This window comes from Urocampus carinirostris, chromosome 20, assembly GCF_059441175.1.
Source record: "Urocampus carinirostris isolate Australia breed hairy pipefish chromosome 20, RoL_Ucar_1.0, whole genome shotgun sequence".
Lineage (NCBI taxonomy): Eukaryota > Metazoa > Chordata > Actinopteri > Syngnathiformes > Syngnathidae > Urocampus > Urocampus carinirostris.
Window position 1 is genome coordinate 28,252,090 of NC_142368.1, and position 16,860 is coordinate 28,268,949.

General features: G+C 40.3%; 1 protein-coding gene across 1 annotated transcript in view; it reads left to right on the plus strand.

Moving 5' to 3' along the window:
- The window catches only part of tagapb (T cell activation RhoGTPase activating protein b), a 54,366-nt gene extending 37,788 nt beyond the window's left edge, over window positions 1-16,578 (plus strand). The window contains 7 exon segments of the mRNA XM_088325665.1: window positions 5,035-5,074; window positions 5,127-5,269; window positions 7,404-7,565; window positions 9,512-9,621; window positions 10,550-10,736; window positions 12,027-12,108; window positions 14,476-16,578. Of these exon segments, the coding sequence (XP_088181791.1) occupies window positions 5,035-5,074; window positions 5,127-5,269; window positions 7,404-7,565; window positions 9,512-9,621; window positions 10,550-10,736; window positions 12,027-12,108; window positions 14,476-15,407 (1,656 nt within the window). The 3' untranslated portion in view covers window positions 15,408-16,578.
- Window positions 16,579-16,860: the final 282 nt, after the last annotated feature.

Below are 16,860 nucleotides of genomic sequence, written 5' to 3' on the forward strand. Positions count from 1 at the left end.
ACGATTGCAATAAATAAGTCTTAAAAAAATGAAAATTCATATTTTATTGAACATAAATGCGGTAATCCCTAATTTTTGGGTCTTGCGTTCAAAAAAGGTGCTGCAACAGTCACATCCCTACAAGTAGAAATGTTTATTTATTTATCGAAGGTTGGGTGCGATGTTTGAGGTGTCCCAAATGTTGAAAATATAATATTTTCTCTGTTAAGTTTGTGCTAACAATGCTCAACTTATTTTTAAAGTAACAGAAATAGTTACTTTCCCTGATAACCAGTTACTTTAACCGTAGAATAATTCCATTACTAACTCAGTTACTTTTTGGAAGAAATAGTGAACAACTACAAACTAATTACTTTTTTGAAGTAACTTGCCCAACGCTGGCTGTTAGGCACTTGCAACACAGTAAAAAGCAGGAAAGGTGGGAGGGCACGTGGAGAGTCATTTCATGCTTGTGCTCACGTTTTTTTGTTTGTGTAGCATGAAAATGGTGAAAGTAAGTAAAGGACTGTTTCAAATACAGTCCGAACGCCAACCCAAATTCCAAAAAAGAGAGCAAAACAAGCAGCTCAACAGATGCTGTAATGATGATTTAAGTCAGAAGATTTTCAAATTCTGGACAGCACCTCAAATACTCTAATACACATTGAAACCAAAGATCAGACTCAATTTACAGGCTCAAGCATTTGTTTTACAAATTAAAATACTGTACTTTAAAGAGATTTTTTTTTTACAATTGATTTCTCCATTGTAAAATTAGCATTTTCAAAAAAATCTTGCTATTACATTGTGCCAGTATTTCCCATAGAAATGTGTGAAATAAGTAGACAATTTGAATTAGAGCAGAAATGGACAAGACTAGTTCGGTTTAACAAAGAAATAAGACTCCCACCCCCCGTATAAACATTTTTGTATGATAAAAAAAAAAATATGGGGAAACATAAAAGTTGACAGGTATTGAATTTTTTCGTGCACCTTATTGGTGATAGGAATTTTCTTTTTAGAGAACCGTCTTTTAGCTTGGCTCACTACATAGAGCCCTTCAGATTTTGTTAACCAATATATTACCTTTACTTTTTGACTCTACAGTGAACTTGTAACATGCTAACCAACTTTAAAGTCAAGCAACACAGAATCCCTTGAAATTTTTTTAACATAATAAAAGTGACAAATATTTACCCTTCAGTGCTATAAATAAACTAATAAATAAAATAACTTTTAAAAATTTACAATTCAACTGCTAACCAATGTAGACTGAAATAACACAGAACCTCTAAAAATATAAATTAAAATGTGTAAAACAAAAGGTAAAATACCATTAGTCTCTACTAAACATTGGCATTGCGGAACACAAAATGCCCAAGCTTTAAAGGACTGTTACAGATTCTTTTCAGGATAGACAATGCTTTCTGCTTTGCAGCCATTATTTTACTTAACATAAGTCCAATATATAAGTTTTCTCCTTTAAATCATTTTTATATCCTTTCCTTCTCTTTGTCCTAGTTTTAAATACTCCCCTGTATGACTGGTTTCTTCCCTCCCTTGTGCTGCTTGGCCCTAAAAAGTTAGTTTTGCATTTAACCTAGCTGTGTGACGATATATTATTAATATATTCTTCTCTTTTGATTTTTTTTTGGGGCAGGACTTATGAAAAAATAATGAAAGATTAAAGGGATAGTGTGTAATATTAAGTGCCTCTTGGTGATACAAAAATTTTCAGTAAAAACATTGAGTCGAAAAAAATACATGAACTATCATACCAATACTTTAGTGCACTTAAATTCGGATTATATTTTGTCGCCATCATGTGGATGCTATTGGAAAAAAAATGTGGTGTAAAAAAACTTACCTTCCTTTAGATAGATAGATAGATAGATAGATAGATAGATAGATAGATAGATACTTTGTTCATCCCCGAAGGGAAATTCACATTTCCAGCAGCATCCCTGAGCTGAGAACAATCGAGAACAATCGAAAATAACACGGGAGCTGCTGGAGTGGCTGCCATTCGTGACGGCGCCGGAAGAAAAGATTCAATTTGAATCATGTACAAACAAACAAACAATTGAATCATGTACAAACAAACAAACAAACAAAATATTCATGTTTCAATAAGTGGAGTGTTAATAAAATGGGGGAAAAATAATTTCTGATACTGATATAACCAGGTAAAACTAATTTTAAGTTACCTGTCCAAATGAATGTTGTGCCATCTCACCTTTCCCACTCTCTCTCCTCTCACCTTTCCCACTCTCTCTCCTGCAGTTGACTTGCTGCTGCTCGCTCCTGAAACTAATACTTACCTCTTTGTGTATTGTGCAGTCCCTTCTCAAGTTAATATGCACAAAGTAACACAGAACAATTCACGTTACAACTTTCTTCAAAAATAATCTTATGTGTATATATATATATATATATATAAATATATATATATGAGAATTAGTTCAGGATGTCCCCTGCCCAAAGATGGCTGTGATGGGCTCCAGCACCTCCGCGACCCTACTGAGGATAAGCGGTGCAGATAATGGATGGATGGATATATTTTGCATTAAAAGCAAGATTTACACCAGACCATTTCATTTTAAGCACCAACGACTGAACAGTGTGTGTTTCACTTCCATATCTATAAACGTTACACACACAAAAAGTTAAAATGTTTCAGTTCATTTATCTGGAAGCCTTTGAAAGTTGCATAGCAGCCGTGTTAGCATTCTATGCAAAACAGTAGCATTTATGCGCTAACGTCGACCGCAGTTAACGGTGACTTTGAGCACATTAGAAACAAAGTAAGATGAAATAAATATACGTTGGAACGTCTTGGAGAAGTTTGTCTTAATTGTATTTTGAAGAAAGGCAAAACTGAAAATATTACCAGCTTGAAATCGGCTGAACTTCTTTAGCACAGTTCTTCTCAAATAGTGGGGTGGGCCACATAATTAGAAAATAATTGAGAAGCACAGCTTTAGCATGTCGAGTAGACCAACTTCGTTGGCGACTGAAAGCATCTTCAAATGCTTTTCATGTTTTTGTGGGTCCGGAGTGTTTTATTGACATGGTGGCCTTTAGAGAAACTCAAACTTGACAAAGACTAGCACATTCGTTTTGGACTTTCTTCAAACTGTTTTACGTGCATGTGCAACTTAGACCGCAAAATATTTGATGCACAGACAGACACGGACAGAAAAATGACGGGACGACTGTCCAGCCAATCAGAATGCAGAATACAATGCCCACTGAAAATCCACAAAGTATTGAAAATGGGAAAAGTAAACCGCAATACAGTGAGTAACAGTATCGTAAATTCCGGACTTTAAGCCACTACTTTTTTCCCAAATTTTCAACCCTGCGACTTATTCAGAGATGCGGCCAATTTATGTAATTTTTTTAACGGCCGCCAGCGGCGCTCGAGTATGTAAGGTAAGATTTAGACCGGTGGAATATATGCGCCGAGGAAGATCACAACTTCTGAGCGTAAACATACCCTCACCGTGCAAATTGCACAAAATTAGGCTCATGACGCAGCTTCTAGGTCAAATGCAAACGGGCATATTGCTGGGGTGTATTGAAGTAAGGGAGCGTGGGGCGACATTATCATAATAAGGTTTCTTTCCGACATTGAGAAAGGCAACTTAGATGTCATTATCAAGGAGGAAGAAGCGGATGGTCTGCCGTGATTCTGACGAACACATCATTTATTTCCTTAACTGACTTATATGCAGATGTGCGAGCGTGTTTTTAGTAGCGTGAGGCTACCTCCCAAAGACACGGTTTAGGATGAAAGTTATATTATTGTTATTAAAGCTTTGAAAACTCTCACGATGTACCGTCTTTCTTTGTAAATATGTGTAATATGTATTTGCAACTGTATATTTTTGTAATGTATTTATTTGTATTTATTTGAGACACTTATTCTGCACAAGCAAATTAAAAAAGAGGGGCAGAGCGAACGCGGGCTGATGGGAAAGTGGGGACCAGTAAAGGTGAGTTTTTGTGGACACGGCGGACAATAATGGATATATATTTTTCCCACCCTTACCTTTGGAAATATACACTTTTTTTCCTTGGATTACTATAAACGGGCACCCAGAATCTGCAGTTCTGCAACAAATTTTAAGTACCTATATCATTTTACGTTCATTTAGGCAGCTGGGATTTTTGGGCGGTGTGCTACAATGAAGGACATTTAGTTTCAATCGCGGGACTTGGAGTTAGGCTTGGATTAATATCATATTTCTTTGATGTGGGTGCATGCGGCTTATATACAGGTGTGGCTTGTGTATGGACTAAATCAGCTTTCCCCTTAAAATGCGATGGGTGCGGCTTATAACCAGGTGCGCTCTATAGTCCGGAATTTACGGTAATCGGAAATCTAGTTCCACATCTAAATTAGTTTCATTCATTCATAAATGTTTACTGTATGTAGAAGCATTCCATTGTAATTATGCCTTTCTAATACATGTTTATCTAGGAGTGCTACATCCAATTTTGTTGTAAACAATGTTCACTACGTTGTTATTGTACTGTCCTTGATACGACACCGAGCTAAACCACCGAAGAAGGACCGTTAGCAAAGGGGACGTGTTATTGAAGCTTTAATTCCCTTATATGGCTGTTGAAACTGCAGAAGTACAATACAATGCATTGAGGCCATTTGCCAATAAGTTCATGGAAATAAACTGCATTAACTTTATATCTTTCTGAACTATTACAAGATACAGTTGTTTATAAACACTTTTAACAAACTTACAGCATTGCCTTATTAATCCTTCAACATGGATGAGTATGAATTGGACAGGCAACAGTCCTGTCAGCCATTGTCTGAGCCTCCATGACACGAGAAACCCAGAATTACAATTTTTTTTTTTACTTCACTTTTCAACTTAATGCTCAAAATAAAAAATAATGTAGACCACTTTATAATGAACGTAAATCAGTCTTTAGCAATGTATTACATTTTAAATACACTAACTTGTTTGTTAAAGAAAAACAGTTGCCCAATAGGGCAACACAATTAACAATTTGGTTTATATGAAACAGACGCACCTTCGAGTTTCGGGCATATTTGGGGTTTTTATGTGTATCTTATAGTCTGGAAAAATGGCAAATTAACATGACGTTGTTCCCAGCAGTAACAAAGTGGAACTTGGTAAAGAAACTGAGGAAAGGTTCTAGTTTCATCAGCAAGGCCTCTCAATCAGAGGCCAAGACTCAGCTTTTCGGGAGGCCCCTCAGCAAATTGTGCCCTGATGACACCCTCCCAAAACCCATCACTGTAAGTCCTTCGCTTGACCTTCATCTTTTGGGATCCACACTTGTTTAACACACTCACTGCCAATGACGGCTCTGGAGGTCAATAATTTTATTTTATCAGGCTGGCGTTCTGTGATTTTTCAACTTCCCTAGAGTGTTTTGTTGTAGTTTTTGCTTCAAATTAGAGGTAACATTTTGTCTCTGAGCCCTGGCCAAAAACACCGCACCTTCTCCAGAATCCTGACAAATAAAATATCAAAATTCAGGTTTGCTTCGGGCTCAGTCCTTCACATCAAATTAATTGGTCGGGCTTGGCTGGTTCGGGCTCAAATACCTGCATTCTCAGCATTAACTATTGACTAAATTAAATTCTAAAAATCAAAAATACACGGATGTACCAAATTTTTTACAATATTTTTAATTGGCTGTCAAATTTTATAAAGGTTAAAACCGACGTTTATCTTAATCGTCATAATTTCTAATGGCCCATTATAGTAAATTAGAGAAAAATAGTTTTGTCAAAGAATCATATTTCAGTTCAAGAAGTAAAGTTTTTTCTAAGTCCTATTGAGATAAAATTCATGTCATCGTTAATCATCATTGTGCAAACATGATTTCGGCGCTAGAAATGAATATTGTGGTAGCTGTTTATACAAGCTTAATTTGTTCCACTATCATGGATGTAGCTTCAACTGCTCGTGTATTAAACACATTTTTCCAATATGAAATAATTAAAAACGAATTGATCCGTTCCCAAAAGCGGTATGACTGTATAAGAATGCATATTTCATCATATTGACTAAAAATGTAAAGGAAAAACTAATTATCTGATGCCACATGACATTTTTTGCAATGAGGCAGGTTAGACCTGATGTTAGTATTTTGTATATTAGCATGAGACAGGGTTCATACACCTTTTCATGGCCAAATTTAAGCAGTTTTCAAGGCCAATATTCCAATTTCTCCTGTACCATTAAAAGAAAAAAAATCTTGTGTTAATCATGTTTTTTGCAGAGCTACAAATAGAGCTGTGATTTTTATTTAATATATTTGTAGCTCTGAACATCCATCCATCCATCCATTATCTGCACCACTTATCCTCAGTAGGGTCGCGGGGGTGCTGGAGCCCATCCCAGCCATCTTCGGGCAGTCGGCAGGGGCCACCCTGATCTGGTTGCCAGCCAGTCGCAGGGCACACAGGGACAGACAATTCGCTCGCTCATTCACACCTAGGGACAATTTGGACCGGCCAATTAATCTGACATGCATGTTTTTGAATGTGGGAGGAAACCGGAGTGCCCGGAGGAAACCCATGCAAGCACTGGGAGAACATGTAAACTCCGCACAGGAAGGTTGGTAGCTGTGCCGCACACACGCTAACCAACGCGCCGCCGCGCTGCCCTAGCTCTGAACAATACGTGTGTAAATATTTTTGAGACAAATTACTCCCCACATAGGTGTTGGGTAAAATTACAGATATGTGTAGCTTACATTTTCACATGCAGTAAGTTCTTCCCTTTACAATTTACCACTAAGAAACTCTACCTTAATGTCTTGCATGGGCCGTAATAAATGTCCATAATTGATATGTAATCCTTGAAATAATACACATATCAGAATTTCATAGTGCCTTATAGATTTAGTATCCAGCTGTCCTCTTGGACGCGGCCCTTAGGGGACAATGGCGGTTTTCCTAATAAATATGACGCTTCACATTCACAATACAGTACAAACTAATGCCAGTGCAGTTAACCATTTGGTAGGAAGAAATGCAATGGCAAAGCGAAACCACCAACATTACAGTGTCTGCATCATTTCTAAGCAGACTTGTTGAGAAACATGGCAACAATTTCATAAATTTATGAGCACTTCAACCAAAATTTAATCACTTTTCAAACGTTGCAAACACAAAATTAAAATGCAAGCATTTATAAGGATTTCAAAACCCGGACAAACCCTGTTAAGAGTACTTCATTCACACACAAACAATTCTTTCCTTTTTATTGAACAAGACAAAATGGAAAAAAAATCTGTCTTTTTCAAATGAATCAGAGTTCATGTTGCTTCTTCAGCATCCGATCACAATTAATTCACGATCATTCCTGGTCACGCAATAATGTCGACATTTCAATCCCAATTTCAATCCCCCTTCCCAGGAGATTCTGGTGTTGCTAAAGAAAAGGGGCCCGTCCACGGAGGGCGTTTTCCGGAAACCATGCAACAACAAGAACATGCGTGACATCAGGGACCGGCTCAATAATGGCTTGGAGGTGGACATGAAGGCGCAGCCTGTCGCACTGCTGGTCGGCCTGCTAAAAGTATGTTCCTCTCCGTTCCACTACATTAAAGGTGGGGTGCGTCGCTTAAGATGTTTTTAAAGGGATACCCAAATTCTAAAGCACTCAAAATGTGAGGGAAAAAAGTACACATTTTTTGCATCATATGTAGTTGCATAGTATCTAGAGGAGTGGGCCAAGATACCCCCTGCAGTGTGTGCAAACCTGGTGAAAAACTTCAGGAAATGTTTGACCTGTGTCATAGCAAACCAAGGCTACTGTACCAAATATTAACAGTCATTTTCTCAGGTGTTCAAATACTTATTTGCAGCTATATCATTCAAATAAATCGTTAAAAAAAATCATGCATTGTGATTTATGGATTTTTCTTTTTAGTTTATCCCTCTCACAGTGCGCCTACAATGAAAATGTCAAACCCCTCCATGATTTCTAAGTGGGAGGAATAGCGGGGTGTTCAAATACTTAATTTCTTGACTGTATGTATATATATATATATATATATATATATATATATATATATATATATATATATATATATATATATATGGTTAGCGCTTGTGCGGCACAGTTCAAGTCATGGGAACCTGTCGTGGGTTCAAATCCAGCTCCAGACTTCCTGTGCGGAATTTGTATGTTTTCCCCGTGCTTGCGTGGGTTTCCTCCGGGCACTCCGGTTTCCTCCCACCTTCCAAAAACATACATTTCAGGTGAATTGGCCGGTCCAAATTGTCCCTAGGTGTGAATGAGCGAATGAGTTGTCTGTCCCTGTGTGCCCTGCGATTTGCTGGCAACCAGTTCAGGGTGTCCCGTGACCACTGCCCGGAGATGGCTGGGATGGGCTCCTGGCCCCCCCGCGACCCTAATGAGGATAAGCGGTACGGCTAATGATATATATATATATATATATATATATATATATATATATATATATATATATAAGGTGCATGTCCACTGTGAAAGAGAAAATCCAGATATCATAATGAATGATTTTTTTTAACAATTTATTCGTGTGATATATTGCAAATAAATATTCGGTCTTGATTCCTTTGTCTACAGACACCCACCCATTGCCCCACTCTTTCGCTGAGTCCTCAGGTAATGGCCCCGTTTGCAAATTAAAATAATACTAATTAGGGCCATCTGAGCCTAGAATTTGGACAAGGGGATCATTTGATCCCTCTCTGGCCATCCATGAGGGTACAGAAATTCCTGGGTCTTCTTGTGTTAAGAGTTTTTCCCTTATTAGTAATTTTCATCATCCTTAAAGGCAGTGTCCGAAACTTCAAAATATTTTACTGGCTGATGCCATCTTCTGACAGAATTGGATCATCGGATCTCCTTTTGTTGCAAGCTCAAATAAACTTCTTTTTCATCTTTTTGAAGTCTGGGTTGGCATATGGACTGTATTTTATACAGTCCTCATCTTACTTTCACCATTCACATCATAGAATAGAATAAAAACCGCCAGCATGTGTGGGAAATCAGTCTCCTCCCTCCCATGCTCCTTTCCACTAGCGTAATGGGCTCTGTGGCCAGAACACCAAGGATAAATGTGAGATAAAAGCTGACCTCAAATTATGCAGCCAACCCTCAAGCCTATGCTGTCCTTTAATAAGGGAAAGAGTTTTTTTTTAAATGCTATCATTTTTGGGGTGCCTGGGTTGAATTTCTGGGTGCCAGAGCACTCCCAAAAACGGGCTGGTTACGCCTATGCATTTGAGTATAACCAACCCACTTTATACTGGAAAATGAAGGCAAATAAAGTAGATCTGAATCTGAATCTGAATCTGAATCTGAAAACACTTGGATAAAAGATAAGAAGAGTGTATACGTGGAGAAATTAAAAAAAGGTAAACTTCCTGCCTTCTGTGTTTCAAATATATATTTTTCCTTACACAAAGGGCTTTAATCGTCATAATTAAAGCGTGAAGTTACCATTAGGTTAAATTTTCCCTTTTTTTTTTTAGAGCTTTCTAAAAGAACTGCCTGGAAGCTTGCTAGTGTGTAACCTTCATAATGAATGGACAAGTGCTCTGGAGCCAGAAGAGAGCAATCAGCGAATACAAGCACTCAAACGGTAAACTATGATGCCTCGTTTCACACTTTCACATCTTTATCAAAGTTATTGTGTTCTTAAAAATGAGAAATTTCTTGGTATAACTGCACAGTAGAGGTCTAAAAAAAATCCAGCCCGACCCGGCCCAAGTCACGGGTATATAAACCCAAACCTGCCCAACCCCGATGGATAAACTTGATTTGATAAACCAAGCCCGAAGCTTTACTAAGACGAGCCCAAGTCACCCGAAGCTTTACTTCGGCCGTGCGTATTTCAGCGCCAAAGTGTGGGTTTTGGCTTGGGTATGCAGCTTAGGGTTTACTTGTGGCCGAGCCCCTAAAATCAATTGTGCACTTCGAAGTGCAGCGCCAAAATGATTTGTTTTGTGCCAAAGTACGCATTTCAGCGAAGTGCTGTAAAATTACGAAGTGGCACCAAAAAGGAAATAATATCCTGCAGATTACATGATGCCAATAGTGAAATATTTGGCCAAAAAACATAGAGAAAGCTTCTAAAGCTTGTAAGCTATTGGCGAGAAGCGGAAATTACGTCTGACGTCGGGCGGGAAAAGGAACCAGCGCATCTAATTTCTTTCGATTTGGTGATTTGGAATTAAACTAATAGTTTGGTTAGCATGTTCTCTATGAAAGAGTTATCTGAATAATATTATTTCAGCGCCGAAATGCGCACTTCGGCGCTCAACTGTTACTCAAGTAAAAGTACTTTCACTTTTCAGAAAAATATTACTCAAGTGGAAGTTAAAAAAAGTCATGTAAATGAAAGTAAGTGCATGCTTCACAAAAGGAAAAAATATATACGCGAGAGAGAAGCCCAGCCCGGCCTGACTTAATGATTGACATTTTAAGTCAGCTTTGGAACCGTGCCCAAGATCTTACCTCTAGTGCACGGGGCGTATTTATACCATAGATTTTCCTGTCCACCCCCCTAGTGTGGTTGACAAGCTCCCCAGGCCCAACCAACTCCTCCTCCAACATCTCATCTGTGTCCTTCATCACATCCTTGAAAATGCCGGCCGCAACAAAATGGACGCATATAACCTGGCCGTGTGCATCGCGCCCACCTTGCTGCAGACGGAGGTCACGCCAATTGACGACCAGAAAGACACGATGAAAAAGGTAGAGGAATGTACCTTGTACGGAAAAACCTTAATTTATTTGCCATCTATCCATCCATTATATTCCCCCTGCTCAGAGTTGCTTTGTGGGAGGCAGCAGCCTCGGTTGAGAATTCCAGATCTCCCTATTCTTGCCACTTCATCCAGCTCATCCGAAAGGATCCCAAGGCGATCCTAGGCCAGCCAAGAGACATTGTCTCTCTAGAGAATCCTGAGTTGTCCCCGGGCGTTTCTGCCGCTGGGACGTGCCCAGAACAGTCCAGGAGCTATCTTCATCAGATGCCCGATCCACTTCAGTTGGCTCCTCTCTATATGGAGAAGTGGCTCAAGACTGAGTCCCTTCCTAGATGACCGAGCTTCTCACCCTATCTCTAAGATAGAGTCCAGCCACCCTGTGTAGGAAACTCATTTCAGCCGCCTGTATCCAGGAGCTCATTCTTTTGGTCACGACCAACAGTTCGCGACCATAGGGAAGGGTAGGAGTTTAAATCGACTAGTAAATCGAGAGCCTTGCATTTCGGCTCATCTCCTTCACCACGACAGACCGGTACAGGGTCTGCATGACGGCAGACGCTGCACTAATATGTCTTTCGATCACCTGGTCCATCCTGTCCTCTAACCATGAACAAGACCCCGAGATACCTGAACTCCTCCACTTGGGGCAGGATCTCGTTCCTAACCCTCAGAGAGCATACCACCATTTTCGGCTGAGAACCGTTGTCTCAGATTTTTATCCTGGCTGCTTCAAATTCGGCTACATTCCGCTCAAGTGAGAGCAGAAAATCACTGCTTGAGGAAGCCAACAGCACAACATTATCTGCAAAAAGTAGAGATGCAGTGCTAAGGCCTACAAACCAGACCCCTTCAACACCAAGCGGCAGCCTTAGCGGATTCCTACTTCCATTAGAAACAAATTTGACTTACCGCCGATGACGCGGAGCAAACTCAGGCACTGGTTAAACAGGGACCGTGCAGCCCAGAATTGACTGTCCGCTACCCCATACTACCGAAGTACCCCCCACCGGCCTCCCCGAGAAACAAAGTCAAATGCCCTCTCTAAGGCCACTAAAAACATGTAGACCAGATGAACAAATTCCCATCCACCCTCGAGGACTCTGTATAGAGGGTGGTAGAGCTGGTCCACTGTTCCTACTGAGTCCGAGAGTTGACTTCAGTTTTTGACTTCCTGACATTCCTGACATAGTATTCCTCCGTCCTTTCCAGTACTTCAAATAGACCTTAATAGGGAGGCTGGGAAGTGTCATTCATATATTTATTTGTATTGCCACAGATTACAGAGCTCACTCAATTTCTGATCCAACATTGTGAGATCCTTGGAGAGACTATCCCTCACCTCCTTGATACTGATGCAGGTACAAACTCCTTGTAATAAAAATAAGTCAAAGGTCAGGTGGAAGATGCGAGCAAGCTCAGTTTGATGTTAGATTAAGTAGTAACCGAATAAGGACCCGTGACATCCAACCAGATTAAATACAGTACAGTATTACCTCGGTTATCGCGGTTAATAGAGGGCAGAACCCCCCGTAAAAATACAAAATCCGCGAAGTAGCGCATGCCGTCAGCAAAGCACACAAGGGTAAAACCCAACTCAAGAATATGTCTTCACCGACTGAAAGTATACAGCTGTAACAAAATAACAACTAGTGATCAACAAATAAAAGCACAGAACACAGAACTGAGGTTAAATGGGCTTTATTGTCATTATATAAAAGTACAACGAACCTGGACAGTTTCTCGGTTCAGTTTAAAAAAATTGATTTGGAGCATGGCTGACTAGCTGCATGCTAGCATGGTATACCCTCAGACTGAGCCAGGTTTCTGCGGTGGTTAAAATGCAACCGTCCCGTACGTTCTCGGTCCTGGTCATCCGTTTCATGGGCAATGCATCCGTAGTTTATGAGCTTCAGGCTAGGCAGTGGTAGCTTGTGAAAGTTATTACGTAGCCTAATCCACAGAGCACCCGCTGGTGTTCACCTTTTTTCTTGCGCTTTTCTGACTTTACTACTACTTTAGTCCGATTTAATTGATTAATTTCTTCTCAATATAACGAGATGCTGAAATACTAGCTGTAACTGCTTTACAGTTTGTTTTGGGTAGACACATTAATTTGTGACAGCATCAACCAGCCTACCACAGTCGCGTACACAGACAATCATGCCCACACATCACACACAGTCCTCAATCCCCCAATCTGCCCTGTGATAGCATATGCTCTGCGCTATTTGCTGAAGAATACAATGCACGATACGTTGATATTAATGACAATAAAGACAATTCAACTTAGTTCAAAATCCACAAAGCAGTGAACCAGTGCTTTCCGAAGTAGAGAGTTGTCTCTGGAATCTCTTGTTTTTCGCGGATGTGTGGCTCGTAATAGTAAAAAATCTGCTTAGTAGTGACATATATTTATTTATTGATTGATTAATTTATTCATTCATCAATCTATTACACTTTGTTCTGTCAAATTATAGTTTTAAAAATAATCTTGCTGTTATACTGTATTGCACTGATTTCAGGAATTATCCTTACTTCATATTAGATTTTGTCACAATCATGTGGAGGTTATGGGAGAGCGAAACTGTGGGGTGAAATACTTTTACCTTTCTTTAGCACAGGGGTCTCTAACCTTTTTAAGTGTCGAGCTACTTTTTGTTAATAATTAGTGCAAGGGGCTCCCACTTTGATATGGATTTCTAAAATAGCAACTTAGATATAGGGCTTGGTATGTAGCTAAATAGGTTGCTTCATAGTTAGGTATAAAAGTAAACAGGAACAAGACTAACAGGGAGCTAGATAGCAATTAAAGTACTAAAAATGTACTATAAATAGCCAGGTAGTAAGCTAAAGAACAAAAAGCTAGCTAACTAACCTAACTAGCTAAATACAAAGCCAAAATACAGCTTGATAACCAGCAAAAAAGTTCAAATGTTTGATAGGTAATATGCAAACAATTTAAAAAGCTAGCTAGATAGCGTAAAAAGGTAGGAAGTTAGCTAGCTACAATGTTAAAAAGATAGCCAGACAGCTAGCTAAAAAAATAGCAACTTTTTGATCATTCGCTTGATAGAACCCATAAATTGGAATTTAGTTTGATGTATTTTCTATTAAAAAAAATAAAATAAAAGGATGAATAGATAAATTTCGGAACCTCAACTTTCATTAGGGGCACTCTGGTGCCCGTGGGGTCCACGTTGGAGACCCCTACTTTAGCATGTCGAGAAATCCAATTTTGTAGGCGATATACAGCATTTTCTTGCTTCATTTGGTGCTAAAGTCGGTCCACAGCGTTATGTTTACATGATAGCTTTTAGAGAGACTCAAAATCAATCATTGATATCCGCATACATATTGTAGGTTGGTCTGTTTTTGTTAGCCTGCAACATTATTGACACGCAAGCAGTCACAGAAATAAAGGGGTGGGGCAATTGTTTAGCCGGTCAGCATGTAGAACAAAATGCACAATGAACATAAGCAAAGCAGAAAAATATTTAGAGTCCCTACACTACATGTGTCAAACTCCATAAAAGTTTTATCTTGAAATCGTACGTCCTTGAATCATAATTCAATTGTGAGCCTCCCAAAAGAACCCCACCCCTCCAGCTAAGGCACACTTCTTATGCCATCCATTTACTAGTCTGTCCCCTCTGAATGTTTTATCTACCATGTGGCCTCTGAGCTAAAATTAGTTTGACACCCCTACTCCACACTATTTTTTGCAGACTCCGTGTCCTCCGAGCATGCACGACTCTCCGGGGACGGTGTTGTCAGCGGGACGGGATCATCCCCTTCCCTCAGCCCGAGCGTGACCGTTTCCACCTGCTCATCTGACGGGTTATCTGACTCCAAGCCCGCCTTGGACCGTCGCCGCTCTGAGCCCATCATTCTGGCCTCAGTGGACGCCATGGCCATCTGTGGCTACTCCAAGAGCCACGACAACTGCTCTTCTCAGAACCTTGCCGGGCAGTCTTTGAAAAAACATATCTCTGAGGGCTTCTTTTGGCAGCCTCCTGGTTTGTCCTTTCCAAACCCGATTCAATTCATGGACTGTTCTAGCTCCTCTCTCGAAAGTGCCACCTTCAACCGATCCGAGGTTTCCGTGTTCACAGGCTCCCCTGCAGGCTCTCCGCCATGCTCAAGGAAGACCATCCAGAACACCGTGACACCTCGAAGATTTCAGAACATCACCATGTTGAACTCAGATGAGACCGGATGTTCGAGCTCATTGAGAGCCGCCTGTGAGGTCTTGATGCGGCCCAGGAGCTTAGGTCAATTCAGCAGGAATAGCCAAAAGAAGGAGCACCGGAACGAAGACCCCATCCCTTTGGGATTGCTCCAAGAGAACTGTCATTCAAAGCCACGGCCTGTGTTGTCCGCAGAGGTCTTCAGACACGTGGACAGCAGGTTGCTTTGCAGTCCGCCTTCGTACGAACAAGCACTGCAAAGGGTGCTTCTTCCCCCGCAGTACGGATCTATGACGGTTTATGACGCCATAGCCCTCGAGAGAAAATCTTGCCCCGCTTCCGGGTTTTACTCCTACTTGGACAGTCCAAGGCCAACCTTCCGCCAGAGGGCCACGTCTGAGTCGATGTCTCCGAGGTGCAGTCAATCAATACATGAAGAGTTTCTGTTTGCTAAAGAGTCCCATGTTTGAACAACCAATCAAACAGCTGAACATACTTTTTCTTCCTCCTGGGGGTGAATTCGTAACTTCTGGACCACTTTTAACTCAGTTGATTCTATGAATTGCTAGGAATTGATCATTTCTTGATAAGTGCATCTGAGTAGGACATTGTGCCCTGATTGCTCCTCCACAGTCCAGTTATTTGGTAGGGTTACGTAACACTGACATGACAAAATGAATAGTGTTTTGGGGCTTGGGTCCTTCAAAATGATTTTTTTTTTGTCCAGACTGGGGGTAAATGCTGCTCGAGAAATGGTTGTGCATTGCTAGGTGATTATTCTCCCAAGTCCAGTTATATTCTATTTAGAAACCACATATGTGTATATGTATATATGTAGGGCTGTGTAAATTAGATCTTTAAATCAGAAGTTAATGATTAACTCTTGAAATATCGTTTAAAAGTAGGCAAGGCAAGTTTATTTGTATAGCACAATTCATACACAAGGCTTTACAGTAATGGCAGACAGGTTAAAAACACACAATAAAAGACATTGAAAATTTAAAATGAGTTTTTTAAAATGCATTAAAACCACAGATAAAACATAATAAAATCAATGAATTAAAATAAGGTAAAAGTGAAGAGTGCAGATAGAACCCAGTTGTATGCGCAGTTGAACAGAGCTGTTTTCAGCCTGGACTTAAACATTGTCAGAGTAGACGCCTGTCATCTGGAAGACTATTCCAGAGTTTAGCTGCATGGAACTGAAACGCAGCTTCACCCTGTTTAGTCTTGGCTCTGAGCACCAGCAGAAGGCCTGTCCCTGAGGTTCTCAGGGTCCGAGATGGTTGATATGGGACCAACATGTCACAGATGTACTTTGGTGCTAGACCATGAAGAGACTTAGACACCAGCAGAGTTGTTTTAGGGCCCGATCACACAGCCGTTTGAGTCTGTATCGCGGGTAAAATTTTGCGATTTTTTTTTTTGCCCGAGATTTCCCGCGATGGAAAATGCGCAAAATTGGCCAACCTGCTGTTCATCGGTGGTATGCCCGCAAAACAGACGCCGGCGACTGTTCCGCTTCCTCATCGCATCATTTCCGCGTCATTTCCGCGTGTGGACCACGGGTATAAAAGCTGCCGAGCCGGTGTTATGCAGAGAAATGCATCCTTGCCGAGATTTGCATCCCCTCGCTACTACAACCACTTTTACATCGTTTTATGTCACTTTTATATCACTTTTAGGGAATTTAATGGCGAACATATAACCAAAACCACTTTGTCTTGCATTTGTTGGGAATGTAATACAACTTAAACCATTCCGTCTTTGTATTTGTTGTGAATGTAATCGAACGGTAATGCACGCCGTATACAAATCACTTTTGAGCAGGTGACGTGTTTATTTTGCCTTTTTCGACTCAAATCGCTAGTATTTAAACTGTTATGCACTCTACCAAAAAGCTTATTTCTGCATAATAAGCTC